The sequence below is a fragment of the Argopecten irradians genome, chromosome 11 (assembly GCF_041381155.1).
Source record: "Argopecten irradians isolate NY chromosome 11, Ai_NY, whole genome shotgun sequence".
NCBI classification, from domain to species: Eukaryota; Metazoa; Mollusca; class Bivalvia; order Pectinida; family Pectinidae; genus Argopecten; species Argopecten irradians.
The window spans coordinates 10,435,763-10,448,807 of record NC_091144.1 but is presented as its reverse complement, the minus strand read 5'-3'; the positions used below and the strand labels follow the sequence as shown (position 1 = coordinate 10,448,807).

General features: G+C 31.0%; 1 protein-coding gene across 1 annotated transcript in view; it reads left to right on the top strand.

The window, feature by feature from the left end:
- LOC138334389 (pleckstrin homology domain-containing family A member 1-like) overlaps nucleotides 1-13,045 on the top strand; it is a 33,308-nt gene that overhangs the window by 13,111 nt on the left and 7,152 nt on the right. The window contains exons 9-11 of the mRNA XM_069283061.1: nucleotides 734-794; nucleotides 1,181-1,261; nucleotides 9,117-9,212. Of these exons, the coding sequence (XP_069139162.1) occupies nucleotides 734-794; nucleotides 1,181-1,261; nucleotides 9,117-9,212 (238 nt within the window). The remainder of the gene's footprint in view (nucleotides 1-733; nucleotides 795-1,180; nucleotides 1,262-9,116; nucleotides 9,213-13,045) is intronic.

The following is a 13,045-nucleotide window of genomic DNA, read 5'->3' as shown; positions in this document are numbered from 1 at the left end:
GTCCTATATTCAATCATAGGATTGCCTAGTTACAAAATGCATCTTCATATAGGTTACTAAAGGAGTATTCAGTCCTTGCATATTACGTAGTTATCTCCCATTGCAGGAGATATTGTTGGTGATGTCATTTTTGTGTCGCCTGCAATGCAAGGGCAACACTTAGGTATCACTATGTCCGTTGGTGGGGGCGTCCGGGAAACCGTTGCCAAGCGATAACTTAAGTATTTATTGTCCCATTTCAACCAAATTTTATTGTCTGATTCAAATTAAATTTGGTAAATTGCTTTATTTCAATCAGATCTAGGATGAGTTCGATAATGGTCAAAATCTGTCAATATTTGCAAAAGTTATGGGACTTTAAAATCGTCGAAACAGATAAATCCATGGTTTTGCTTGATAACTTAGTATTTATTGTCCAACTTCAATCAAATTTGCTATATTGCTTTATATCAATGAGATCTTAGATGGGTTCAATACTGATCAAAATTCATCAGTATTTGCAAGAGTTACAGGACTTGATAACTTCACCTAATTAGTTACAATATTTTCAACTGTAAATAACTTTTTTTTGTGATGCTGTGCAGGCGTTACATCCACTTCCGTGGAATTCCTGTTAGTGAAATTGGTGTAATTTTAGACACATACAAATGATGTAACAATCAATACATACTGACAAGAACACAAAGTTTTACAGACAAGTTTCTGTATGTTAACATCATTTTTCTGTTTCCAGGCACCCTACTCGTGATAACTTGTATGAAATAGTAACAACAAAACGAACATTTTATATACAGGTAAGCAACATACAGTTATGTGACAGTGGCGAGTTCACAATGCTAATTTTTTTTTAATAATCTTTGTATTTTCAAATCTTACTTTTAGTAAATTAACTACATTTATTTTCTGTTTGGTAATATTTTTTAACTAGCCAATTCAGATGATGAAAAAAAAAGTTTCAATTTATAAGATTAGGCAGTAAAATTAACTTTTCTAACTCCATTATGTAACAATGTAATATATAGGAGATAGACATTTATACCTTATTAGTTCTATTATTGACCCTGGTTGTGTTTGATGTGAGAGAGGGGTGATTATCCTTAAAACCATTTGGTAAATACATGACATGATAAATGAAGTAGCTGTTAAGTGGATTTTTAGTTACTACGGACCTGTGTTACAGTGTGATAACCCAGAGGAGATGGCGAGTTGGATCGAAGTCATAAAGAAGACCTACGATTTACAACCAGAAAAGTGTGTCCAGGTAAATACAAATATATATAGATGTAGCAAGCATGTTAATTAGGCAGGGAAAGTCTTTACTTCCATCTATTTATTATATACATGATTAATAAAACATATAGTGTAATTCATGACCCAATAAGTGCCAAGTGTTGTTAAAAAGTTGAAGAAAAAAATGAAAAGGTGCTTAAAATTTTTTTTTATTGCAAACCTGTACAGTTTTGGTCTTTATTTATGCCTGAGCAATTATAATGGACCCTCAATTGGGAGAGGGGAACTTATTTCAGCATTGAACATCTTTCAGTAGGCATTTATAGCCCTGACGAATTTCATCACTTTATGTTGAATTTTTCTAATTTCAGTTGGTATTCATATGGGCTATGAAAGCAAACTGGAAGACGTTCAATGCTAATGTTTACTTTTTTTTTACCATTTTATGAATAAATCTTCCATTATCATCAAGGAAGGAACAACCACTTTGAACAGCCACTTTCCGTGATCTCTAGCACGACAATTGTGATGTCACATGATAATGACGTCAAAACAAGCGGTTGTTATTCATAGACTATATGAATGCAGACTGCGCTTGGTTTAAGTTGACATAGTAGGACTGCAGTGAAAATGTAGATATAGGGACATTGGTGCTTATTGCCTTAAATACGGTATTGTCCAATATAGTGATACTACACCATTAGAATGGTAATTTTTATCTAGTGAAAACAGGAGCAGATGAAGTAGTATTTTTTCTGATCAGTAACACAAGTTACTTATTTAATTCTATTACTTTCATTGAAAAGGGCTTCTTATTTTACTTAAGGATTAACTGTAATTTTTTTTTTACCTGGAGCCATAAAGAAAAAAAAACGATGTACTCTTAATAAACCGCGAAGTTACCTCCCTTCAACCATCAGCCATGATTGTTTACATGACTAGGCCTCTAGTGAAAAAGTAGTTCCGGTTTTCTTTTACGATATGGGTTGATAAAGAAAAAATATCAGCCAATTGAATTCTGTGTAACAAGTGAAATTAAATTATTTCAGTATAATTATTTAAGATAATAAATTGCATCCTGGAAAAAAATCCATGACACTCTGCCATATATTGAATGAGTTATTGATTGCACATACAATAAAAGCAAAACAAATTATTTTATGTGTATTTTTGTGTAAATTATACATATATGTATGTGATTAAACATCAATTATTATCCAAATGATACACATTTAATATTTATACTCTGTCGATGGTGGAGCACCTTTAATCTGCCATGCATGAAAGTCAGAGCATCAAAATATTATCAGTAAACCCTTTTATTGTTTATGGCTCTCCTTTTGCTGGAAATGACTAATCATTTTATAGATATAAGGAGGGTTCACTGGAAATGACCAATCATTTTATAGATATAAGGAGGGTTCACTGGAAATGACCAATCATTTTATAGATATAAGGAGGGTATAGTCACTGGAAATGACCAATCATTTTATAGATATAAGGAGGGTATAGTCACTGGAAATGACCAATCATTTTATAGATATAAGGAGGGTTCACTGGAAATGACCAATCATTTTATAGATATAAGGAGGGTTCACTGGAAATGACCAATCATTTTATAGATATAAGGAGGGTTCACTGGAAATGACCAATCATTTTATAGATATAAGGAGGGTTCACTGGAAATGACCAATCATTTTATAGATATAAGAAGGGTTCACTGGAAATGACCAATCATTTTATAGATATAAGGAGGAAATGACCAATCGATATGGAGAAATGACCTATCATTTTATAGATATAAGGAGGGTATAGTCACTGGAAATGACCTATCATTTTATAGATGTAAGGAGGGTATAGTCACTGGAAATGACCAATCATTTTATAGATATAAGGAGGGTTCACTGGAAATGACCAATCATTTTATAGATATAAGGAGGGTATAGTCACTGGAAATGACCAATCATTTTATAGATATAAGGAGGGTATAGTCACTGGAAATGACCTATCATTTTATAGATGTATGGAGGGTATAGTCACTGGAAATGACCTATCATTTTATAGATGTAAGGAGGGTATAGTCACTGGAATTGACCAATCAGTTTTATAGATATATGGAGGGTATAGTCACTGGAAATGACCTATCATTTTATAGATGTAAGGAGGGTATAGTCACTGGAAATGACCTATCATTTTATAGATGTAAGGAGGGTATAGTCACTGGAATTGACCTATCATTTTATAGATGTAAGGAGGGTATAGTCACTGGAAATGACCAATCATTTTATAGATATATGGAGGGTTAGCATGGAAATGACCAATCATTTTATAGATATATGGAGGGTATAGTCCACTGGAAATCACTGGAAATGACCAATCATTTTATAGATATATGGAGGGTATAGTCACTGGAAATGACCAATCATTTTATAGATATATGGAGGGTATAGTCACTGGAAATGACCAATCATTTTATAGATATAAGGAGGGTTAGCACTGGAAATGACCAATCATTTTATAGATATAAGGGGTGGAGGGTATAGTCACTGGAAATGACCAATCATTTTATAGATATAAGGAGGGTATAGTCACTGGAAATGACCAATCATTTTATAGATATATGGAGGGTATAGTCAGTGGAAATGACCAATCATTTTATAGATATATGGAGGGTATAGTCACTGGAAATGACCAATCATTTTATAGATATAAGGAGGGTATAGTTACCTTACCTTACCTTACCTAATTCTACTAAATTGTAAAGCACACATTTGTAGTAGACAATACACATTTTACCTGAAAATGTCAAAAATTGTGTAAGGAAAATACAATAAAAAAATGTCTGGAACTTCATGGATAAAGTAAAAAAAAACAACTTTTATTGTACCGATATTTTTTGGTTAATATTGCGACTGCACATACTGCTACATGGCTAACTTATGATTATTGATTAAGGAATGAAAGTAAACTGTGCCTTGTTAATGTGGCAATGCTTATTAATGATTTGAATGGTCTCACTCTTATAAATACTGGTTTGGTGTATCAATTTACTAAATATAAAACCTGGTTTGGTGTATCAATTTACTGAATAAAACCTGGTTTGGTGTATCAATTTACTAAATATAAAACCTGGTTTGGTGTATCAATTTACTAAATATAAAACCTGGTTTGGTGTATCAATGTTCTAAGTATAAAACCTGGTTTGGTGTATCAATTTACTGAATATAAAACCTGGTTTGGTGTATCAATGTTCTAAGTATAAAACCTGGTTTGGTGTATCAATTTACTAAATATAAAACCTGGTTTGGTGTATCAATTTACTAAATATAAAACCTGGTTCGGTGTATCAATTAATTAAATATAAAACGTGGTTTTGTGTATCAATTTACTAAATATAAAACCTGGTTTTGTGTATCAATTTACTAAATATAAAACCTGGTTTGGTGTATCAATGTTACTAAGTATAAAACCTGGTTTGGTGTATCAATTTACTGAATATAAAACCTGGTTTGGTGTATCAATGTTCTAAGTATAAAACCTGGTTTGGTGTATCAATTTACTAAATATAAAACCTGGTTTGGTGTATCAATTTACTAAATATAAAACCTGGTTCGGTGTATCAATTAATTAAATATAAAACGTGGTTTTGTGTATCAATTTACTGAATATAAAACCTGGTTTTGTGTATCAATTTACTAAATATAAAACCTGGTTTGGTGTATCAATGTTCTAAATATAAAACCTGGTTTGGTGTATCAATTTACTGAATATAAAACCTGGTTTGGTGTATCAATTTACTAAATATAAAACCTGAATTTGTGTATCAATGTTCTAAATATAAAACCTGGTTTGGTGTATCAATTTACTAAATATAAAACCTGGTTTGGTGTATCAATTTACTAAATATAAAACCTGGTTTGGTGTATCAATTTACTAAATATAAAACCTGTTTGGTGTATCAATTTACTGAATATAAAACCTGGTTTTGTGTATCAATTTACTGAATATAAAACCTGGTTCGGTGTATCAATTTACTAAATATAAAACCTGGTTTGGTGTATCAATGTTCTAAGTATAAAACCTGGTTTGGTGTATCAATTTACTAAATATAAAACCTGGTTCGGTGTATCAATTTACTGAATATAAAACCTGGTTTTGTGTATCAATTTACTGAATATAAAACCTGGTTCGGTGTATCAATTTACTAAATATAAAACCTGGTTTTGTGTATCAATTTACTGAATATAAAACCTGGTTCGGTGTATCAATTTACTGAATATAAAACCTGGTTTGGTGTATCAATTTACTGAATATAAAACCTGGTTTGGTGTATCAATTTACTGAATATAAAACCTGGTTTGGTGTATCAATTTACTAAATATAAAACCTGGTTTGGTGTATCAATTTACTAAATATAAAACCTGGTTTGGTGTATCAATTTACTAAATATAAAACCTGGTTTGGTGTATCAATTTACTGAATATAAAACCTGGTTTGGTGTATCAATTTACTAAATATAAAACCTGGTTTTGTGTATCAATTTTCTAAATATAAAACCTGGTTTGGTGTATCAATTTACTAAATATAAAACCTGGTTTGGTGTATCAATTTACTAAATATAAAACCTAGTTTGGTGTATCAATTTACTAAATATAAAACCTAGTTTGGTGTATCAATTTACTAAATATAAAACCTGGTTTGGTGTATCAATTTACTGAATATAAAACCTGGTTTGGTGTATCAATTTACTGAATATAAAACCTGGTTTGGTGTATCAATTTACTGAATATAAAACCTGGTTTGGTGTATCAATTTACTAAATAAAAAACCTGGTTTGGTGTATCAATTTACTGAATATAAAACCTGGTTTGATGTATCAATTTACTGAATATATAAAACCTGGTTTGGTGTATCAATTTACTAAATATAAAACCTGGTTTGGTGTATCAATTTACTAAATATAAAACCTGGTTTGGTGTATCAATAAACTAAATATAATACCTGGGTTGGTGTATCAATTTACTAAATATAAAACCTGGTTTGGTGTATCAATTTCAGATGACTAGACTTTAGGTTTGTAAGTGCTTATAATTTGCTACTACCTGTCAATCAATCAGCCACTAAAACTGCTGCTACATTAATTTTTCTGGTCAAACAGTCTAACATATCCTTAGGGAAGTAAATACACAAGTATTTATTTCGAGATGACCTCTCTGATGAACAAATGATTTTAACTGCTACTACTTTGCAAATGCAAAATAAATGAAGTGAATAAAAGATGTCATATTTCAATTACGCATACACAAGTTTTCAGAGATACATCAGGTGTTTAGAAATATGATGTCACTGATAACAGAATGAAGGAAGAATAGCATGTATTAATTAAACCTGTGATATTTGATTTCTTTAGTTAATTAAAGTGCATGTCAAGTAAAACATGTATATAAAAAAAGTGACGGTGTGATTCATTATAGCTATGATTAATTGCACAAATGTATATGTATGCAAAATAAATATTAGTTTGTGATTGTTTGATTCTATTCTTGCTGAACAATCATCGCTAGACACAGAAAATTGCGAGATAAATCTGTGGAGTTTGGGTGGTTAGCTGTACGAAAGTTTTATTTTAGCGGTAGTTTGATCTCTCCTACTGTGTGTGATATTTCAGCTGTTAATTAAGTTTGTGGTTTAATTTGTACTGTTTCATATGTTTCCAATTTTAGATAGATAATGATTTGTTTGTAGATAGATTTATTTTATATATAAATTTTGTACTTTGTATTTATAGTTTTATGTATATATTTTTGTCTGTGTTTGCAATTGTCTGTAATGATAGCCCTGTTTGCAGGCCTCTAAAAAGCGTCGCTATGTGTACGAATCAATGATATAGACATGATGACAGGTTTCAGGTAGTATCCATAGCAACAGCTAGTCCACAGTTCACTGAGTTTGCAGTTAATGGAAGAAAATACTCCTGTAGAACTACCCTGAATTTGGTTTTTAAAGCAGACAAAAATATCTTGTCCCATTCAATGTTGTCTTCCATGATATGCTTGTTGATTTACACTTATGCTTGATCACAGAATATTTCACGTGTGTTACAACTTACTGGTCCACGTCTACATAAACACCAAACTTTTCTTTCAGATATTAGGATTCTTGTAAGGCGGCTAGACTTTGTCAGTATCAGTTATATCAATATCAAACATTACCCTTTGTATTTGATTTTCTTTTTATTTTAATTGTACAGAGACAAGTATTGTCATCCTTGATACATACTGTTTTACATGATGTTAGAGAATGGCCATGACCTTATACACATTGTTATATATGCTGTAACTACCTGAATTCACAGTTCGAGAATAGTCATGACCTTATATATGCTGTAACATCTGAATTCACATAGATTATTTAATTTCTACTATGTATACTTCTTAATCTAGTTGTAATCCAAGTTTTAGCTGAAGATAGTTATCTCCCCTATATTATCCCTTTCCATCGCAGTAATCTCCCCTTTATCACAGTAATAAGCCAACGTTAAAACTTTACCTGACCTAGGTGCTTTTAACGTGTTTCTTTGGATTTGGTAGATTTCTAATCATCTGTTTTCTGTAATGTCACTATGACGACCCCCTCGAATGAATCACCTGTATCTAGTTTATCTCCCCATGTACCAGCTTTTCTGAACCCTATTTATAAACTCCCCTCCAGTCACATCTCACATTATATTGACCTTTGTTACTAATTGTGTATTTCCTTCTGAGAAAAGTCATCTTACATTGATGTATATGTAGTTATGTATGTACAAGTGATGTGATGATAATAATATCATGTTTTCAGAATTCAGTGTAATGCCTGCTAGTCATTACACTGTGATTGTAGACTTTAATGACTGTTGATTAAACTACAACCATCAATAGATCTCGCGTGGCTTAATTGCATCAAAGCTTATACTGACTAGACTAAGTGTAATTACTAAAGATATTTGGAATATAATTTAAAAAATATCCTGATTTGCAGATATACAATGTATAATCAAATATCATAATTTAATTTTCAGATCAGTTCAAATGTACTTACCATTTAAAGATTTTAAAGTTACATCTTGTTTAAAAAAATGCTTTTGTTATTTAATAAAAAAAAAATTCTAAAAAATAAAAATAAATATTCTGTTGATGTGCTCTAGCTGTGACAGAGCTATGCAGCTTATCAGCCCCTCTGCAATGTCTGTTCTCATTGTTACAAAATAAAAAGTGGTTATCTAACAGCTGGATAAATGTCAATTTCATCACACATGGACTCTGAATCAAAAGGAAATTATTATATTTTATTATATCTCAACTTGACTGAGATAAGGGACCACATTGTTTGCGAATACAATGTAATAACTTTTGTTTATATTGAACCAAAAAGTTCTCAATTTTTTATCAAAATACAAGTAGATTTTAGATGACAGATTTAGATGTTTTGTTCATTAATGATAGAAGACCTACTGTAAGTTTGTTTACGGTCACTGTATTCTAACTATTTCAATATCAAAGCCTACGTTTTATATAGGCTGGATATAATTACTCAACTAAATACCAGTAATAACTTTTGTAAATGTTTTTGTCTTTGATTTTGAGGTGAATATATCTAGAAAGTACAAGGGAAAAAATTACTCACATTCTGTTTTCAGAATTTCTCATTCCACTATATTAATATGTATCTCAAAAGTCAAGCATTTTTTGTGTATGTGTTGCAAGTTTGATTTGTAATTATATAAGCCATATAGACTATTCATCAAATATTATCATTGTTGTCAATTGAATTAATTGTTATATATTAACTACCATTGTTGCCAAATAACTATTGTCTGATAACAAGTTTTCCATTCTATTTTTCAGTCGTCCAGAGACCAGGCGATGACAGACCTTGCTACAGAGGCTGGTTTTGATATGGAGAATTTTCCCGTCACCAAAGTCTACCCCCATGGGGAATGGGTATGACATCACACTGTCTGCTGCATGGAACTTTATTATCTCCCATTGTTTAATTATCTCCCGTTGTTTAATTATCCCACCTGAAACTTGACGACAGGCAAAATTTCTGAGATCAGTGAAGTATTCCTCACTTGGAAAGACTATGGAGCCATCTATATCATTACTCATTCATTGTATGTCATAGAAATCATTATTTAAGTTATTTTGTGATTATTTTCAGATAAAATCATTTAAATTTGTAGACCTACCTTCATTTTTTTTTTAAATTTCGTTTGTAATTTACCTGGCAGTTCTTGTTACCTTTATAGATAAAGCTGTAGGTTCAGGAGGGAAACTTATACAAATTAATTGTAATATGTAATAATACCCAAACTTTCCATCCTTTGGGGACTAAAGTACAGTGAAAGTCATTGCTTGGTCAGCTAGATTAGACTTTAGATGGAGCAGGTGCCCTTAATTACACTGAACGAGAACTTTTTAATTGATATCCTATAGTCTATACTGGTAATAAGTTTCAAGATGACACATCAAATAGTTTTTTTCTGTCCTCATATTTCGATCATGGTTTTAGTCCCATATCTATGTTAATAATTTTTCAATTAACCACCTAAAAGTCATCTGAAAAATTATCTTAAACAATTTTCATCAGAGGGTATGAAATATGTGAATTAATAGATGGTCCCTATCTTCTTGTTTTTACACTGTGCAGGTCTAAAAATCCAAGGGAAATCCACACAAAATAAATGTCATTATAAATGAACTGTAGTGATATAAAATATCAGGACATTTCTGTTCTCTGTTATTTTGTCAGTTGTCAATAGTGTTTTGGCATGCTTTGTTTGTTGGTACGTATGTTGTCTTGTTTAACATTGTTCTTAACATTCCAAATATAGATATTGTATTGAATGCTGTATGTATGTAGATTAGATTTGCTTATTTCTATTTTGTAAACCGATGATGATTTGCGAAAAAATGCAATTTTGAACATGGGTTGTTATATTTGAGGTATGAAGACATCTCTGAAGTTCATTTTCCCTCAGCAGTACCAAATTTAATTACATGCACCTGTTTTAATCTAGATGTACAGAATACAAGATTTAGCTCAATTTTTATTTTTGTTTCCAGTCAGATAACCAAATTCAAGCAGCATGGTACATTTATTTGTATATAATGTATGTGTAAGAACAAATGCTTTCAATAGAAGGAAATCTATTCCAGTTTATGAACTTTTTATGAACTTTTATTTTAAATTTTTAAATGTTTTTTGGGGATTTCTGAAAACATTATAAAATAAAATGATAAGTACACACTAAATTTAATCGATGTGTTAAGCTAGTTCACTGGTTAGCTGTCTAACATGAGATGTGTCAAACAAAGTAATTGCAATAGTTTGTGTGAAAGGAGAGAATCTTTTAAGATCAATCCATTTAGGTGTATTTTAAATTGATTTTACTGTAAATAATACAAACTGTCTCATTGCTTTCTGATTCAGGGATGCTGATTGTTTATTTACCTGTATATTATATATATTTTAGTTAGTGCTAATGTTATCATGTGCTTTTTACACTACACTGGATTTTCCAGACAGTACTTGAAACCTTTATCATAATCCTAGCTAGCAATAATTTGAATTCTATTAATAATGCCTTTTGTTTTACACATTATACATGTTATTGTACACACAATCCTATATTATCATTGTATATAGCGACAGTGCTGCGTGTCGATTGATGATGTATATATATATATATATATAATAACTATAATTTAAAATAATACATTTAAATCTTGCACCTCAAAATTTGTCATTAGAAATATTGCAGCATTAGTCTTACAATAAATTACATTATTGAGCATGCTACATTTTTAATACATACCATACTCACTGATGAAAAAGGGAAGTAACTCTGAATGATCGAATGACGTTGGGACTCACTGATGAAAAAGGGAAATAACTCTGAATGATTGGAATGATGTTGGGACTCACTGTTGAAAAAAAAGAAGTAACTCTGAATGATCGGAATGACATTGGGACTCACTGTTGAAAAAAAAGAAGTAACTCCGAATGATTGGAATAACTTGGGGTGTTAAACAATGACATAAACATTGAGGTAACAAGGTTTAAATGTAGGTTGATCAGCATTAATGAGTTCAGTATTACATACCACAGTGGGTGTGATCACAGTAAAATAAGTCTGGTGCTTTGCCTTCATTTTAAATTTACACAGATATAAAACATTTTGTTGATCGCTACATGTACATTATTTTCCAGCCTGTTATCATTTTTAACATATTTCCATTATTTGCTAGGTCAATCATTTGAAAGAAACAAGATTCATTAATAACGAGGTGGTAAATGATTTTGTATAATGTAAAACATTGACTATGTCATGCTGACACAATGATTTATAGAATAAGGAAAATAGTGATTATTATATGTTTAAAAAATACAAATTATCAAAACAAAAACTACCTAAACTACCTAAAATACATAAAGACACATGTCCTATGTGTAATTCATAGATGATTTTTATTATATCTTGGTAACACAGCGTTTATATCTATAGTTAGCATGCTAGGTTATTGTTCAGCATGGTTGTAGTTTGTAATATTTACGTTCCTGATAGACCTAAAGATTTCTTACAACTAGTTGATGCCTATTTTATGTCTGCTGCCATTGATCAAATACACTGAAATGACAATTTAATTCTATTTCTATAGTCACTTTTATAAAATACAAAGAGTGTAAGTACATACAGATATCTTGTTTTGTCTGATTTTGTCTATATTGATGATAAATGCTTCTTGGTAGAAATTTTTTTTGATGTACAGATTCAATGGACACATTTATATTTCTCTCTAAGATCTCAGTGTTTCCCTCCCTTCAATTTTAAATACTAATTAGTCTACAATTATTCACCAATATGTTATCATATCAGTCGTGAGTTCTGGGTTTTTTTTACATTTGATCTCATTGATGCCATATTTCCCGCGTATCTTTTATCACCATATTTTATAAATATGTATGAACCCAAACATTTATTTCATTAAGCTATAGTATTACCAATAATTCCTATGATCAGTTCTAATGTATTTTATATCTGTGTGTCTTACATTTTATAATGTTGACATATAAATAATACAGATGTCAGATTTCATCTAATTAAAATTTCGCAATCTGATGGACGACTAATCCATCAATTTTATTTCATGGATGAAATTTTCACAACCACAATATTGTTGTGTAAAATCATAAAAAGTTCAGATCACTGTATCTAAAACTACTGGTAATCTAATGTTATTGCTGGTGTTAAGTTATCTATCTGGTAATCTTTCCTTATTATCTGACCTGTTCAGTCATGTGATACAGTCGTGTTATAAATATTGTAATACATATGTGTAATACATATGTGTAATATCATATGACACATGTGTAATGTCGTAAGACACATGTGTGAGCACTTTTGTGGTAACAGGTGAATATTAGTTATGTGATAAATAGAATCTTACACTTGTGGCTACGCTATATAAAATCTATAAAAATCATTAAATAATTTCATACGCTTCTCTCTTCAACAAAGCATGGGATAGCACCCATAATGCAATGGTAGCATCCTTATAGGGTGGGGATTCAAAATTGTACAAATGATAAGACTTGACCCCCCGGGGCCTGAGGGGTGGGGGGGGGGGGTCAAAAATGGTCAATTTCCATAAAAATGACTTCGTCTCTGCAACTTAACATGGGATTAAGCTCATAATGCAATGGTTACATCCTTGTAGGGTTTGGATTCAAAATTTTGCAAATGATGGGGTGACCCCCCAGGGGCCTGAAG